At 42.8% G+C, this 18,185-nt stretch overlaps 2 protein-coding genes across 2 annotated transcripts; both read left to right on the plus strand.

Annotated features, from left to right (window-relative positions):
* Positions 1-49: 49 nt before the first annotated feature.
* LOC113562334 (trigger factor-like) lies at positions 50-562 on the plus strand. The gene has a single exon (XM_026971562.1). The coding sequence runs from the start codon at positions 65-67 to the stop codon at positions 452-454; it is 390 nt and encodes a 129-aa protein (XP_026827363.1). The 5' UTR covers positions 50-64; the 3' UTR covers positions 455-562.
* Positions 467-16,026, plus strand: LOC105279746 (high-affinity choline transporter 1). The gene is made up of 7 exons (XM_011339728.3): positions 467-595; positions 1,298-1,657; positions 2,824-3,194; positions 4,514-4,818; positions 5,865-6,144; positions 7,656-7,873; positions 8,363-16,026. The coding sequence occupies exons 3-7, from the start codon at positions 2,921-2,923 to the stop codon at positions 9,095-9,097; spliced, it is 1,812 nt and encodes a 603-aa protein (XP_011338030.1). The 5' UTR covers positions 467-595; positions 1,298-1,657; positions 2,824-2,920; the 3' UTR covers positions 9,098-16,026.
* Positions 16,027-18,185: the final 2,159 nt, after the last annotated feature.

The raw sequence follows: 18,185 nt of genomic DNA on the forward strand, positions 1-18,185 counted from the left end.
GAGAGGAGCCGACGCCGGGGTTGCTGCGCACCCCCGCGCGACGCCGCGCTGTGACGTCACGGGGATGGAATCAATATCGCGCCGGTGCCCTCCCTCCGTCGTCGTCGTCGTCGTCGTCGTCGTCGTTGGTCCTCGCGGGACGGCGGACGGTCGACTGCCTCAGTACGTGGTGGCCTCCGCGACTGTACGGGACGACGGCACGTTCCGGCAGCGTCGTTCCGACGACGACGACGACGACGACGACGACGACGGCGACGGCGACGGCGACGATCACGACCGCAACGACGAGGACGTGGACAAGGACGACAACGAGGACGACGACGACACGCCGGTCCGTCTGACACTCCGGTCCCGGCTCGTCCCGCGGTCCGTCGCTCACCCCCTTCCGGGACCGGTGACTGCACTTTCTCCGCTTGTACGCGAAACTGATTATATCCGTCTTCGTCGCCGGTGATCCTCCGATTCGGCCGCTGGTACCCCATAGTCGTCGCCGCATCGACCGCGCTGGTAACTGGTCCCACGTACAATGAAGTAGTCATGGTCGTTGCGGGTTGCTGAATCGGAAAAGTTTATAGGAAACAAAAAGCAGTCACTTGTAAGTAGTCGTCATTTATAGTATCTTTTTGTGATTAGTGATTCTGAGCAAAAGAATTTCGATCGTTACTCTGAAGCGAAATTCAGTGGAAGGAAATGTTAAAGTTTCTCCTTTGTATCATTCGTGTTTTATTTGATTGTTGCACAATTTATTGCAGTGATAGATGCTCAAAATACATTTTGCTTTTTGTCACAGTATTATCGCAATCAATTTTAAAAATATCGTATTTATGTTAAAAGTTTTAAAAATTATGTTAAAAAGAGTATTTTTTAAATTTAAAAATTTTTTCTGTCATATAACTCAATACAGAGAAAAGTGACAAGTATTATAAATTCGGAAAGCAATCAGTGTCAATCAATTTTAATCCTTGCCTCTCCGATTGTTCACCTCTTTCTAGAATTAGGAAATACTCGTATATTATTTATGAGCTTTAAATGTATCATCACAGATTAGATAAGATTATGATAAATCCAATATGGATATTGTCAATTGAAAAATTAAAAACTTGTTTGATCAGAAAATAACGATAATAACAACTTTCCTTTTAATCAATTTAGTATTACTGTTTCATTAAAATTCAATCTGAAGTAAAGAATAGTGTTCAAAATATTGAATAAATCTGTTCGTCTTAAATCCTCGTGCTCGGTAATCCCCCTCGGTAATTGGTCGTTGCTTCGCGTCGAGTACCCTGACGGCACGTAGTCTTGATTCTTCCAGGTGAAGAACCGTGCTGATCCCCGCGATCGGTCCCGGTGCCGTGGGCGCAGGAGGCAGGCAACGAGGGGAGGTGGGAACGAAGAAACCAGGCAGGCAGGGAAGCAGCAGGCTCAGTGAGTTGGGTGAAAATCGATGGCCATCAGCGCCCATGGGCGGCCTCGCGTTTAGGACAAGGAATAGCCCCTCCCAGAAGACCTCGCTCCGGTGGGGCGACTGCTGTCCCCCAAACCCCAATCCAACGTCGTCGTCGGTCGTCTGGAAGCATCGTCATCAGGCCATGCCGCCGGTGCCCGTGTGAGGTTGCCCCCCGCTGTTGCGTGATTGTACCTCGCGGGGATTTCAGAGGTACATGTCGCATCCCCTTTCATACAGCCACGCGTCCCCGGTCCCTCCCGCGGCCGGGGCATATAGCTTCATTTTCTTGCAATATAAAATTCTTATTCTTTAATCTGTGTGAAACGATTTTGGTAGCTTCGAAAATGCAGAAGAACAAGTTCTTCTTTTCGACCATTATTATTTTGGTCGCTATCATCATCTGATATGAAAGAAAAAAAGATCATGTGCCCCGTGAAAAATAACTCTCAGCTAGAAAGGGAACTTGAGTAGATTCAAATTTGATGCACTTACAATTAATAATTTATGCAACACGTTATGATTCTGTGTCCAAATTATATTTTTCCTCAAGATAAGAGAATTGCAGTTTTTTTTGTCCTAAGCGCGCGATTCATATTTGTATTAGTCGAAGCTACACTTTTTTTTTGAGCTGGGCTGCATGCGACGCGACTCGGGTAAACCGCGCCTAATAGGATCAGAGGGTGAGCTCGGTCGGGCGATTTAAGTGCCCCTCGGGTAGAGCATAATATTTGCGCTTAACTGCACTTGTTGGGCGCGAGCGTGACGGCTACGGCGTTAATCAAGCGGAAGACTTTAATACACTCTACGCGAAATTGATAAGTTCTTTGTAAAACCCACATCGAAGTTTTTGCATCTCCACGGTGACATTAGCACCGTCGACCGCAGCGGACGAAGAATCTGCGTGCTAGAATAATTTTTTCTATACTTTAAGCACACTGGCATACACAGCTAAGAAAATGTCGCATCTTGGGGAGAAAAAATGTCACGCTCGCAAGATCAATTCTTGTAAAGTTCGCGAAGTTTAATTAAGACGATGGATTGCTGTTAACAGGATGCGTTTTATGATTAAAGGGTATATTTTATTAATAATTACCGAAGGACACTCATTAATCTTTTTTCTGACTCGTAATATCGATCGAGCGCTTTTACCGCTTCTTATTTATTCTTATCTATTTACTCTCTCTTTCTCTCCCTCTCTATATATCGTTTTTCTTTACCTGTTTATCATGCACTCTAGTAGATAATAGGTAATGTTATATCACCATTATTTCTCAAGTATCGTAGCTGAGAGTTTAAAAATTGCAATATTTTTCTGAATTATCCAGTAAGAATAAAATTCAAAGTACAATAGAGAATTTCTTCAAAATTGCATTCAGATATCCGGACGATCCGAAAGCGGATCGACCGCCGAACTTCTCGGACCTACGTCTCCGTCAGCTCGAATTCGCGCCGGTGGACCTTTACTCCTCGAAGATGATCAACATCGCTGGGGTGATCTCGATCGTTCTGTTCTACCTGCTGATCCTGGGCGTAGGAATATGGGCGGCCAGGAAGAAGGAGGCGGGAAACGACTCCGAAGAAGAAGTCATGCTGGCTGGCCGCTCGATAGGCCTCTTCGTCGGAATATTCACAATGACGGCGACCTGGGTCGGTGGCGGTTACATCAACGGCACCGCCGAGGCGATCTATACGAGGGGCCTGATCTGGTGCCAGGCGCCCTTTGGATACGCCCTGAGTCTGGTCTTCGGTAAGTCCTCAACTACATTGCGTTGCTTTTTATTTTTTCAATTTTATTTCTTATTTCTTCAATAATCATTTTTTTATCATTAATTTTATAATATTACATTTTTCTTTAATGATACAAATTCTTAATAATTAGCAATAAAAATCCGAAAAATGTTTTTATAAAGATTCGCATCGCGTGAATAATTTCAAACTGGTGAAAGGCATCGTAGATCTTTTTTTTTTAAATTACAATCCTCGACATCCTTCAGCAATTTATTGTTCGTTTTGAAAGTTATTCGCCAAAATCGGTCTAGCAGGAAATATTAATAACGCGCATCGGCGGCGGAAGACGCACGAATGTGCAGGATGACAAATTGGTCGAAACTTTTTTTCTTCAAGCGACTTGTGTAAGTTCAGTCTTAATCAGCCGGGCGGATAGCGAACTTCGTAATCGTGCGTCCGCGGCAGCAAAGACCGGTGAAGAAAAGATGCTACTCAATCGATCGCCGGTCGATGGTGCGGCATTCGCTAGACCATGTTAGGCTAGCTTCTTATGATCAAACGTAGACGCTAGAACGGCCGACAATAGAATTCCTGTAATATAATAGACAGCCGGCAGAGTGCTCGCTATCGGCACCCGCGTATACAAAGGCAATAACTTTGTTACCAATGTCTCGCGCGCGACCGAACGACCTCTCGACAAAGAATAAACGTCGCTATAAGTCGTCCATTGAAGGTATAGCTTCGCGCTGAGAAGCTATTCATATGTCCATGAATGATCCAGCAATGTTACGAGAAGAAATTGTTGGACATTTGTTTCTTGAAACTTGAACTTCGAAATCTTTTCCAAATTATAGATTGACATTGAACACCCCCGCTTCTTTATTTAATTTAGCAGTTTTTTCCGGTTCAAGTAGAATAATTAATCTATTAAGATATTTTCAATTAAGATGCAAATATGTTGGATTGAATAGAAAGTCCACGTGAACTTCCTTAGCCATCTTGAAACACAAAACTCTGCATTAAGAATTTAATTAATATAAAGTTTTGCGTCTAAACGCTGCTAAAATATCCAGTAAAGGAGTCGTGAATTTTCCGAGCACCCCTATGCACATGCCTATGTACATTCGACAATTTTAACTCTTATCTAACGAGGTAAATTCTCTAGAAAAACAAAGACTTTTCATCTCTCTAAGAATTATATAGTTTATTCATTTTTTAGTGTCTGTGTGAGTTATGAATCACTCCATACGTTTAATGAAATTATTTTCACTTTCGATCATCGTGATATAAATAGATACATATTAATGGTCTATTTTCGCTTCGATTTCTCTGTCACAGGTGGTATATTCTTCGCGAACAAGATGCGACAGCAGGGGTACGTTACGATGTTGGATCCACTTCAAGACGCGTTCGGGGAGCGCATGGGTGGCCTCCTCTTTTTGCCTGCTCTGTGCGGTGAGGTCTTCTGGGCGGCGGGCATCCTCGCGGCCCTCGGCGCCACGCTGGCGGTCATCATCGACATGGATCAAGGCACTTCTGTCATCCTGAGTGCCTGCATCGCGGTTTTCTACACCCTCTTCGGCGGTCTCTACTCCGTCGCTTACACTGACGTCATTCAGCTCTTTTGCATATTTATCGGTCTGGTAAGTTCGGATTCGCGTGCTCGCAATTGTAATAAGGATTGTCTTCAGTTCATAAGTAAAATTTCTTTTTATCGAATTTGTTTTCGTTGAAGTACAATCTATTCGTTTGAACTTGGAAAATAGAGTGAAAAAATAAAGTTACATTACGTTGCACCGCTGAAGCGATCCTGTACGGTTGGACGAATCTCTGGTACAATATGATGGTAATCGATATCGCAGCCCCGCTACTGCGAGCGTTTGTATTACCAAATTTATACTCGGTGATATATAGGTAGTGACCCACTTCCCGGAAGAACGTTATCGTGTGAGACTATTTGTGTGAAACTCTATCAGTGAGGCTTCCGTTACAAAGGAAACTCCACTTTAAAACTCCACTGTTCAAAGAGATCCTATCTTGTTAGATATTTCTGGCAAATCACAAGTTACTTCATTGGCGTTAAAAAATTTGTGTAAGGGAAAAAACGTGTAAAATTTGTATGCTTGTCAAATTTATATTTTCTAATGAGAAAGAAAGAGAGAAATCAGATATAAATTTATAATTTTCTTGTAATATGTAATTATGTTCATTACTAAAAGAAATTATCAATATATATAATTCTAGATATTTTTTATTTAACATATAATACATTGATGTATATAAGAATACATCCAGGTACGTTTTGCTGTAATACAAATTGCGTTTTATTAATTAGCTGGTACTCTCACTTCGCATTCACGATGCCTCCGTTTTAAGCTTTGTACAACTTTCCTTCGTCGTTTTCAATGCAAACTCGTCCCTCCAGAATGAGACCGTCGTCCATTAACTGTGATTAATCGCGATAAAATCAGAGACCTTTGAAAGATAATCACTTTCAAAGATAAACCGAGATGGTTCTCTTTTGGTGGTTGATAGATGGTGGAAAGAATAATTTGCATCAGCTGACATTCAGAAAGTCTTCTCACAGTATCAACTGATTAAAATTACCGAGAATATTGATGTAAATTGATATTATACTCTTGTATGTGCAACGCATTTATAAAAGGCAACATGATGATTTTGTCTATAGTGGATGTGTATTCCGTTCGCTTGGGCCAATCCGAAGGTGGAGTCTCTCAGTTCCATGGACGTTGACTGGATCGGCAAAGTGAGTCCCGACGAGTACTGGTTTTATTTGGATTACGGTTTACTTTTGGTATTCGGCGGCATACCTTGGCAAGTGTACTTCCAACGCGTCCTCTCCTCGAAAACCGCGGGCAGGGCACAGATATTGAGTTACGTTGCCGCTATGGGTTGCATCCTCATGGCTATTCCTCCCGTTCTGATTGGTGCAATCGCCAAGGCAACACGTGAGTACTGCAAATTTAATTATAGATTAATCAATCAAAGCGGAAACCCGTTCATTCATTATAAACTAAATAACAGCTTTACGTTATACTTTTCTCCATTGAAGATATCTAAATTTTATTCTTCATATTTCTTCATATCTTTAAATTTAAAAGCAACTTAAAACGTTCAAGTAATTTTATATTCATTCACGCATAAATACATTATTATATTAAAATATTAAAATTATTGTACAATATTAAAATTAAATGTACAACATATTCGAATAGAATACGTACATAAATTTTTTGGAGAATCATAAAACGCGCGAAGTTAGTTCTGCGTAAGAGACAGCGCTTTTCGCTTTCTCTCAAAGAAAGTGCCTCGAGGACTTGTTCTTGCAATGGGAAAGGGTCCAATTCGTGTACATTAATAATAAAACGAGTCTCTTTCGCGTTGCGTCCGCTCCACCCCCGAGATCGTCTCCGTCTCGCTCGAGGGTGCAGTAACGCGCCCCTTCTGTGAGTCTCCTTCACCCCCCGTACGACAGGATCGAATTAGAACCCGTCGGTTGCCCGTCGTCCCACGCTTCTCCTCGCGCTCGAAGGCTACTTGACATTTGGTGGCGCGACAAAGAGAGAACTGCTGGTATTTACAAGCGGCACCACGGCGGCGAGCCAAGGGGATGGTCGCGAAGGGCGCGGGCAATCGAGGGGTGCCTCGGTGCCCCGCGGCGTGTACAATAGCGTGGGACCCCGCCATGTGGCGTAGCCTCACAAGGGCGAGGGTCGTAATGTGACGCGGCCGCTGTAACGCAAACGTGCGATCACGTCGCCGGAACTAATTCGACATCCTGCGTCGGTATGTCGCGGGAGGATCCCGAACATGCGGACGGCAAGAAGAGAGAGCAAGTGAGAGAACGAGAAATCGAATTACGCGATTACGGACGTGAGGACTGAACAAAGAAACGCGAATAGACGCGAGCAGTGATATCGCGGTGATAAATTGAAGCGACGGAAGCAAGCTTTAGAAAGTGCTGTACGTGTTATTCTAACTGTATTAACTCTAATGTGCATACGGCGTGTGTACAGCATGCGATCATTGCGAAATGATCTCGGACACGTGCGTGGAGACACGAGAGCGACGAGAGAAAGAGGAAGAAACATTGAGCTCCGCATCACGATCATGGGTGTGGTACTGAAGAAAGAATGACAATACGTGGCACGATAGATGATATGCGGCACGGGGATAGAAAGTGGATTAACGGATGAACGCTCTGTTGCGTAGAGGATAGATATAGTTTTAATTACGTCATGTATATATTTATCTAACACGACGGAGCAGTGAAGCATAATTACTTAATGCTTGCATAACGTAACTTGATAGATATTAATATGTCAAGCGATACAATTAATTTATCACGCAATCATGCTTTCATTAGCAGGAAAATTATGTTTTAATATTCGATGCAAAAGCGCGAATTGAAGGAAGGGTTTTCGTGAGTCTTTGCAGAAACGCCATTTCTGTGTTGCAGCTTGGAACGAGACGGGATACACCGGTCCCTATCCCTTCACGGAGCAAGAGACCAGCATGATTTTGCCGCTGGTCTTGCAACATCTGACGCCGGACTTCGTCTCCTTCTTCGGGTTGGGAGCGGTATCGGCGGCCGTGATGTCTTCTGCGGACAGCAGCATCCTCTCTGCTAGTTCGATGTTTGCTAGAAACATTTACAAATTGATCTTCCGTCAGCGGGTGAGTTCATTATGCGCATTCTTCCTTGTTCATTAGCTGCTCTTGTCTCTCGCTGCGTTCTCCTCCGTGCATTTATGCGCGCGGCGAAGTCTCTCGACTCGAGAGAGTTGAGCGTGTCGAAGCATATCTCTCTACTCTCTTCATATGCAATTGGGGAAGGGGGAAGTCTTTGTGTAACAAGCTCTTTGTAAAACTCTTGCATCAAGATGAACGTCACGATAAAAATTGATTTTCTAGGCAACTCTACTGTTCTCATTGTTTGTTAAATTCGTCAATTTCTTGATACTTTTTTAATATTGGTCGTGCAACAATACGTTAATTATTCATGAAAAGTATTATTACTTTTATTCTTTTAATTTTATTCTTTTCTTCGTATTTTCTGATGAATTATCCGTATACGAATTTCGTGAGTTTGTTCTCTTATCTTCGTCCACCCCCGACGACGATACTGACCTACGTAGGTGTGCGATTCTCGCATCTCATGTGTAGGCGTCGGAGATGGAGATCATCTGGGTGATGCGAGCGGGGATTGGCGTGGTCGGCGTGCTGAGCACCGTGATGGCCCTCACGATACCTTCGATCTACGGCCTCTGGTCGATGTGCTCAGACCTCGTCTACGTGATCCTGTTCCCGCAGCTGCTGATGGTGGTGCACTTCAAGGACTACTGCAACACCTACGGCAGCCTATCAGCGTACATAATCGCCTTCCTGGTGCGGATCAGCGGTGGTGAGCCGATGCTGGGCCTGCCCGCGCTGATCCACTTCCCAGGCTATAATGCGGAGACCGCGACACAGATGTTCCCGTTCAGGACGATGGCGATGCTGATGTCGCTGGTGACTTTGGTCGGCGTGTCGTACGGCACGCAATACGCCTTCCTGAACGGACGGCTCGCGCCGGGCTACGACGTCTTCAGGTGCGTGGTGAACATCCCGGAGGACGTCGAGCGGGTCGGCCCGGACCCGGCCGAAGGCGAGCAGATGGCCGTCCTGGCCGCCGGCGTCGGCAGACTGTACGGCAGTAAGGACGAATCCAACGGCCGAGTGAACCCTGCACTCGAGCCGGACTACGACATGGAGCCGGGATGCACGATGATCGGGGGTGCTCCAGACGGCGTCGTCAGCAGTGGCGGCGGTGGCGGCGGCGTCGGTGGCACCGGAGGGCACATGGTACCCCACGTGCCCGGCGGTGCGACCCGACAACCGCAATCCAGCACCGCGTTCTAATTCCCGGTTCCGTGATCGCATGCTGTGACCAACAATAAGTGCGGCGGTGTGGGCCCCTCTCTTTCGTTCCTTCTCTCCTGTGACCCCCTCGTCGATCTTCTTCTTCCTGGTTTCCGTCGTTATCTTTCCGGACGTTTCGTTCAGTGAGACATTCAGGTTTCTTTCGTCGGAGGAACCCCGTTTCCGGTCAGCTTTCCTCAGCGAGATCTTTTCGATTAAAATCGCTGTTCGCTGTTCTTTTTCTCTCTTTCGAAAGAGAGACTTCCGGTGCCGCGAGTTCCCGATGAACGCGATCAACGATTGTTCTGCATACGTTTTACGTATTTGTTGAAAGATTTTATTGGCGCGTTAATTTTACTGACATTTGATTGTCACGTTATTAATTGTGTTGTTCATATATAACTGACAGATATATATTTTACTGTTAATAGAATTTTTGCTTACTGAGGTCATTTGTTGAGCGCTATTCTGAAATCTTGCTGGACGACAGTTAATACTAGAACGTCCAATGTACTTGCTTTTCCGCATCGTTTCCACATCTCGAGCGTAATCGCTATCGACGCGGCGCCCATTATCGCGTATCTCTAGCTCTAGCATTGCTTTCTCTAGTGACACGCGTCCCCGAGAATTACGAGGATAATTACCGCGATTACCGTAGATGATCGAAATTATCAGTGGCGCAGCAAATTATCTATCTCGGGGGTTCGTTCTAGTGTTAACCGACTTTCCGACTTTCCCGGCTCGTTGCGTAAATCCTCCTCAGTGTATTTCCGGTACGCTTTTCTTTTTCCTACCCGCTCTACGACCACGAAGCTCCAAGACGAGCCAACAATGCGGTGGCCTGCGGTAAGTCCGAAACGAAGTTTCTTTCGTACTTGTGTGCGTGTGTACGTGTGTATGTGCGTGCGTGCGTGCGCGGGTGTATCTGTGTACGTGTGTATGTGCCTGTATACGTGTGTGTATGTTGCACGCTGCTGGTGCCCGTGTAACGATCAGTACCTGCCCGCGTCCGCTCGCGTTCGTGCTCCCGTCGTGTTTCTGTTCACATGGGAGAAGTGATAGACAATGACAAAATGAAGAAAAGATAAGAGAAAAATAAGAGAGAGAGAGAAATATAAAGATAGCCGGGAAGCAGGCGCGAGCGGTAACAAGGGGATAAGCGTAGTGTTTTCAAACCGGAAGTCGGAGCTTCAGGCGTATTCGGGCCGGGCGTCCCTATCCCGCACCGCCAATTAGGCCTAGTGATCTCCTTGTTTTCTTTTTGGAGAAGTATATATGATAGGTATATATGATAGGTATATATATACATATATATATACATATAATACATACAAGAGAAGAGATATTATATATATATATATATATTTAGAGTTTAACGAAGCTGCTTGAGGGCGTACGAAGTGCGAACGATCTGCCTGATCTGAGAAAATCGACGGTGATCGTGGGGGTTCCCGTCGAGGGGTTCCCGCACGATCGATCGGCGGCGGCTTCTTCGTTAAAAATTAATTAGATCGAGCGGCCAACGTGTTAGCGTTCATGCGGGATTATGCGCGGAATATCGTAGGCGTATCGCGTATTCTCTCTTGACTTTGCATACATCAGTCGCTGCAACGACAAAGGAGATTTGTCGTCGCTGAGGTCTACGTGGTCTACTGCAATCCCTGACCTTTTCGGATAATGCAACTTTGATTCTCGTTTAATGTCAAAAGCGTTACCCCAGCGGGATCGAAACTCGGAGCTTCACAACAATGCACGTGTTTCGAAATTGTGAAATTAGATAGACGGAAAGGGTACGCGATGCCTCCGAAACATCCTTCGAATCGTTGCTCCGCGTTTCATGCTAAATACAACAATCTCCGTCTAATTTAAAATTTGGACGAATAATATAAAGACATATATAAAGTATATAAACATATATAAAAATGAATAAAATAAAGAGATTGAAGAAAAGAGGACGTGTGGAAGAATCAGACTGTTATATTTAGCATCAAGGGCGCATGAGGAATATAGAAGGAGGCACATGAATGATTTATATTCATCGTCAATCTAGATATCAAGAATGTTATGAAAGAATGCAATAGTAAAAGATATTGACTCTCTAATATTTCTATTAATAATCAAATAATAATGATAAATTATATTGTTCTCAAAATTATATAATTATATTGATATATTGACTGACGATAAATATGCATATCAATCGGTCACTCCTTCAAGACGAAAGAAAGACCCCATCCATCCTCCTTTATCGCTGTGCAATTAGTTTGTGCTATAATTAGTTGCCGTGCGTCGTAATGTCGGGTGTCCGTGTCGGTGTCAGGAGAAGAGGTAAAACGAAGCTTTTGTACTTGCGATCGATCGTCGTTCTTCCCTCGTTTCATCCAGTCGAACGTACAAGAACACACGAGGTACGCACACACTAACACGTACACGTATGCGAAACATATCCATTTACACGTATTAGCATTTAGAAACACGTGTATAAATGCGACGTGTGTAGAATCGAGTGGCACCGGAGGATGATGATGATGATGATGATGGTCGCTCGTGTTTAGCCGTAGAGAAATTTAGCTTCTTTGCGACTCACGTGCGACGTCCCGTTTTATCATGATTAGCCTTTCATCTTGAACAATTATACGTCAGAGTTTCTTTTACAGAATCTAAACGGAGAAATCTGAATATATTTTTTATAATGTTCTCTTGATAAGATATTGATGTAAAAAGTGCGAGAGAACAACCACATCAATTAGCATGTTGATTAACATAACAAATTATTTGCAGGAAGATAATACTTGCATATTTGCAGAAAATTTACATATTCCTAGTTTAGATGTTTTTTAGACACGATAACGCTCGTCACATCGTTCGAGTGTGAAACGTGAGTCGCAGAGCGTTAACCAGGCAGATCGTTCGTAGCGCTGGTCCGTTGTGTTTATCATATAGTATATATATAAAAATGTATGATATAATCATGAGCAGTAAAAGTGCAGTAAAAGAAACGAGAGAAAGAGAGATGAGTGACTTAGGGAATTACGAGGAAAAAAAGCTTAGATCACTCTGTCTCTCTCTATATATAAATTATTATACCTACGAATATACGTTATATACATACACCAGAAGACTAAATCCATAGGTGTTAATATCGCAGGTACGAGTTATCGCCGTCATTGTTAATTTTTTGGGGATCTGTTTGTTACGCGTCGTTCACACACATACATGCATATATATATATATATAAAATAAAATATAGCGCCGATCCCCCCCGTGAGGAAGCTACGCAATACGCATAAACGCCTAGGAAAATACATAATATTACGCTCATTATATATTGCTCATGTATTGTATCATTATTTGCCGCCAAAATGGATCATGAAAACGCCGCACTTTGAGAATCGACGTCGGCGTCAGTGGCGGACGGTGAAGTTCTCGTCTTTCGAGACCTAAAACTTAATAATTTTCATGAGACTTTGATACGCAATCGGAGAGTATTAAAATAAACGTAATGCGCTAAGATAAAAAAAGCAATGTTAAGTTATAAGATTAAAGAAGAAAGACATATTTTTGAAGATTATTACGCGCGATTGTTTGAGTTGGACCTCAAATTCAAATTTCGACAGTTTTCGCGTGATTTTGCCATCTGCCGCCATTCGCCGGCGTCCTGGCACTTTTCTTTTGGACTTTTCTTTTGCAGAATTTCGGCGAACGCACTCACGAGAACTCGTTTCCCGAATCTCGACGCGACGTTGCCGCGGTGACGGAATGAGATACTTTAGATAATTTCATAAATTGTAGAACGATTTTGTACTTAGTTCCTATTCACCCGAGATGAATTGTGACAAGCGTCTGACTTTGTAATTCCCACGCATGCAACGCGATTAAGTTAAAGCATTTTTCGTTCGTTGAAGAGTTATTGTTTGTAAAATCGTAATTTCCATTCACATTGCTGAGTGAATAACGACCGATGGTCAGAAATTTCCGCTTATTTGTTAATTCATTCATGGATTCATGGTCAGAAATTTCTGCTCATTTGTTAATTTATTCATGGATTCATGGTCAGATTTGCTTCCGTGTTAAATTCTTAAATGTGTAAAATGTGTTAATTCATGCATCTACTTTTATAGATATGTAGTAGATATAAAAGTATATAGAGAATTCTTATATGTTTAAAATATCAGAGAATTTTAATATCAATGCTATCAATTATAACGTTGGGCGAAACTCTTACATAATTTAATATTAAAAAGAAAGAAGAACATATTTATAATCCAAATGTTACGAACTAAGGGGCTTTTTAAATTTTAACGACGCAGTAATCCGCGTATACGGTAAAAGTTTCCTCTTTGTTAACTCTATAAACAAACCTATTCTAAATTATCTAAAATGTTAATAATTTTATTTACTTTATATTTATATGTATTATCAATTTTAGGAAAAAACATTTTAAATTAAAAGATATTACGGATATGTAATATCTCTTTTTCACGCACTTGCCGAGATCTAGTCAGCAGTGAAAATAATTGACAATTCAATTTTCCGAAGTGAACCGAATTCGGAAGGCTCTCTTTGTTTTCGCGATCGCGCTCGTCTGCGAGCCTCTCTTCCGTTACGCAACGGAATCGAGGCGTTCTCCCGACCGCGCCTGGATCCTTCCGGATCTTTCGCGATTGGCCGGAAGTCATTGGCCGTTTCCGGTTTCGCGCGCCTACGTGTTACCCGCTCGCTGAGCTCCGAGGCTCCAGGTGAAATTACGCGGGCGACGGAGGACGCGGACGGAGCGGAGGAGGATGCTCTCGCGCGAAGAGACGCGCTGCAACGCGCTTGCCGAAGAGCTCGCCCGCGTCTCTCTTCGTGCATTTCCGCCCGCGTTCATCCATCATTAAGCTCGGCGAACTTTCACTCGGATATTAGAGACGATGACGAGCGGGCCGGTTAGTTAATTCGAGACGCTCGTGGACAACGCGCGCGCGCCATCATTACCCTTATTATATTTCTGTCGAAGCTAATCACGGTGCGATGAACCGCGTGCGAAGACCGCTGGCTTCTCGCACTGCATGGGAACGCCGGGAAAGTGTCACAAACGAAAGTACCGTGGATCATTTATTTTTGTATGTACACTCTCGCGGCTTTTCCGAGACAAGTTTTTCGAATAAAAGTCTCTCGATCAATCGAAGTCCACATTGAATGTTCTCGAAGCTCGATGTTCCGGATTACAGAAACTTGAAACTTGAAAGTTCATTCTAAATGTCGATGGGATAAGGACCTTGAACGGGCTCTCGAATATCCAATTATTAGATGATAGCTTTGAACGCTCGAACCCACATGGAATCTTCAGGCCTTGCACTCTTAGATTCTTACGCTGTCGATGAGAATTCTTCAACGACCGGCGGGATGTGAGTCCTCGGTTCCTTGATATCTTGAGTTCTTGCATCCTCGCGCCTCTCTCGATCTCCATATTGCCTTTGCATTCGTCTTTCAGCATTTCTTTCTACGCTCATTAGATTATTGTAATGATATAAATGAGGAAGGAAGTAGATTTTACTAATTACCAAGCATAGATTCATTCGCACATCGATCTTATCCAAACGGGCATTATTTCGGGATGCGTTGTCGCATTTATTATACTTGACTGTTTGATAATTGTGCTTCGACAAATGAGATTGATTAACAGTCGAGCGTTAGGCAGTTCCCACCGCTTCTTTTGTATGCATTTGAGGGAGGAGGTGTCGCGTGTTGAGAACGCGATAGAAACTAAGTAGATATTTGTAGCTTACGGGACTATCCCGTAAGACGGCCACATATCATTTACATATCAATCAACGTAACGTTGTAATCAACGACGCAACGAGAAACCTATACATATCATAAAGTGTGCTCTATTGTATATTAGGTGATTAGTCTAAGGCGCGGAGATGAGATGGCGCGTAATATAAGCTAATTCTATATATATGAGACACATATGTATATACAATATATTAATATATTATGCATCCTTTGAGAGGCGAACGTGTTCGTCGCTCTTTGAAAACGGGGCGAGAGAGGTCACTCGCGCGCCCTTATCAGCCGCGAATGTCCTCCCCTTGATCCGTAAGTGCGCAAGTACTTGGTTCGTTGCGGTCGCGAGTCGAGTCTTGAAAATCCGTTAACGTCGCATCAATTTATATTCTAGATTACTTAAAGTTGGCGATTCTCAAGATTCAAGTCGCGGAGACAAGGCGTAGGGACGTGAAACGTTTTCTTGAGCATTTCCTTTCTCCCCGATATAAAAATCTAACAATTATGTGTAATTATGCTAATAAAACGTTTTTTGTTACATGATAAATGCATGAATACCTAATTTATCATCCAGGTGCTCGTAAAATAAAATAAAATACGAAAACTTTTTCTTATATTCTTAACGTATTAGCAAAAGAATTGGATTAATCTTGAAAGAACTCGCGCACTTCTGGGCTTTGTTCTTGCCCACGGAGCGACGTCGTTTCGCCGCGAAATGGAATCGCGCGACTCAGCAGCCAATATCCTGTACGATAATAAAAGCAAGCAAGAAGAAGAAACGAGACATAGGTAAATGCGAGCACGCGCGGCTCAATAAAAGCTAAGAACGAGGACGATCTCCAACCCAGCGAATCGTCGATTACTTTTCCGCTTGGAGACCAAAATGCGGCATACACCTGATGTTACGCGTCCCCAAACAAACGCACGGGGTGACTACCTAAGAATAGAGTATTTATTAATCATGTATAAAGCAGATCCCAAAAGAAATTCAGCCCATCCCCCTTCCCCGTGTCCCTGCCTCGTCCGGGAGAGTATATTCATGTATATGTATTGCAGAAGCGTTACTGTATATTATGACATTATACGTGTATAATTGACAAACGAAAAAAAAGAGATGTTGATTGTAAATGTTAAAAATAAACGGTGTATAAAAACGACGAGTTTCGACGGCAGTTCTTATTCCACGTGCACTCCAGATCGCGACGTAAGTTTTTATAGTACCAGAGCAAGTATGTAGTTTTGCAGTTACGACGACTCGCAAGATAGTTTTCAAGGTGCCACTGGAACTTGTTGCCTCTTCGAACTCGATCTAAAGTAAAGTCGGCTTATCTAGTTCGAAGACAACGCTGGAAAGCGGCGATTTTGCAATGGCGTCTTAGGAGACCGCGTAAAAGCAGGTAAGGTGAGCTTAAGCGTTTTACACTTGAGTAGAATATAACAACTATTGGGTTGACAAGAAAATCTATGCGGACTTTTTTAGCAAAATCGAAACTTTGTACTAATTCTTAAGACAATAAGTTTTGCGTTTGAATTTTCCAACTCAACACTTTAGGATTGCGCGCGCGTGTATGTGTGTAGGTGTGCACGTATTTCAGAATAAACTAGATATAGAATAAGATCGTCGTATGAATAATAATTTTAGAATACGTTAAAGTTTTTTTAGCAACCTTGAATAACGCGCTGATGTTGCTTCTTATACTTTTATTCTTATCTTATCCTTACACTCTTTAAAGAGCGTGAACTCTGATATTTGGAATATTGAGAGGTACATGGAGTTGAGAGGTACAAAGAGAAGAACGAATAAGTTACGAAGATTTAAATTTTCAAGGAGAAGAAGGCATTTGAAAGGAAAAATCTGCAATCAACTCAGATTAATCTGTTGAACGGAGCGCAATATCCAATTATAGAAACATTGTTTAGGTAATTGCTGCAAAAATAATATAAGACATTTCTTCATTGAATTATATCGAGTTCTCTTTAACAGATAAATGTTTTATATATCATCTTTATCAATCTTAAGTATCTTAATGCTAGATGTGCGACGCAACGTTAATAACAGGACTGCGAAGTTTTAGCGAACTTGATATTTATGGATCGTCCAACTTTGCAACATCAATCTTTCAGCACCATGGACATCATAGCGGCTGCACGTATCTCGATCGTACGTTCCAATCTGGCGGAGGGCACGCAATATATGGGACACGTCCCGCTCTCAAGGAATCGAGGTGGCCACGGAGCCCTCGATATCGATATGCACTTTTAGACGTTTAACGGCAGGAATAGAAAGAGAGCTCTTAGTTATTCATGCGTTCCCAGTATCCGAGGCGTGGGAATCGATAAATCGACCGTCCACTCGCGTCGACCGACTAACCTTATGTCGAGCTCCTCCGCTTCGCTCGTCGTCTTCGCCCCGTTGTACGAAGGACCGAGCATCCCTTCAGGTTTTTCTTGTGTTATTCCATTTATTCCATTAGAAAGAGAGAAAAAGATGATGACTTAATTGATAAGATTAGCCGTAAAACTTGAAGAGGATTTTAAGGGACAGGAATTGAGAAAGATGATTGCGTGATGAAAGCTTTAAAGAAAGAAGCTATAAGGAAGAAATGTTGGAATGATGTAAATTCTAGGTTTGTTTTATAATTAATTAATGATGATTAAACACGTTTGTTGTGTGAAGTAAATTGGATTCCTTAGAAATATTAGTTCTTCCCTCTTCCGACGTGTATTGAAAAAGGAGTGGTAATAAATCAACTCGATCAGATTCCTTATTAGCGTACAGCAGTTTTATTATTAGTACAAAAAGCGTCTTTACAAAATAAATAAATTACAGGCTCCGAATGTGGAATTGAGTTTCCTTGTCTTATACATTTTCCTTCCTTTTCGCTTTGCTTACGTATCTTCTGATATCGACGGAAAACTTCACGAGCACTCGCTTTCCCGTGGAAGCGCGTGGAAGCGTACGATAACACATTAAAAAAGAAAAAAAAGAAAAAAAAACATAAAACTGATATCATTCATTCGGCGAGTATTTTTTTTCTCGCTCACAATTTTTCCGACTAAGAACCTGTCGTTGTTAAATCCTTAGCGCAAAAATTTCGCAAATTTACGACGCGGCGAACGATTTTCGCGCGCATTTCCCGTTGGCTATTCCGTCAGATGAACATGTCCTCCAAGGGGGACACCAAGGTTTCGCGCGATTGTCTGTACAGTTATTCAGGGCAAGTCTGATGATAACGATGAGATGCTTTAGTCTCTTCAGTTGTCCACCACCACATCTGAGACATCTGGATAACCATGTCCATCAAAGACACTTTTC

This window comes from Ooceraea biroi, chromosome 7 (assembly GCF_003672135.1).
Source record: "Ooceraea biroi isolate clonal line C1 chromosome 7, Obir_v5.4, whole genome shotgun sequence".
Taxonomy (NCBI): Eukaryota; Metazoa; Arthropoda; class Insecta; order Hymenoptera; family Formicidae; genus Ooceraea; species Ooceraea biroi.

Excerpts from the sequence above, each read along its gene's own strand:
- LOC113562334 (XM_026971562.1), top strand. The coding sequence starts at position 65 with ATGGAATCAATATCGCGCCGGTGCCCTCCCTCCGTCGTCGTCGTCGTC.
- LOC105279746 (XM_011339728.3), top strand. The coding sequence starts at position 2,921 with ATGATCAACATCGCTGGGGTGATCTCGATCGTTCTGTTCTACCTGCTG. Across the intron at positions 3,195-4,513 it reads CGCCCTGAGTCTGGTCTTCG|GTGGTATATTCTTCGCGAAC; the intron begins GTAAGTCCTCAA and ends TCTCTGTCACAG. Across the intron at positions 6,145-7,655 it reads TGCAATCGCCAAGGCAACAC|CTTGGAACGAGACGGGATAC; the intron begins GTGAGTACTGCA and ends TCTGTGTTGCAG.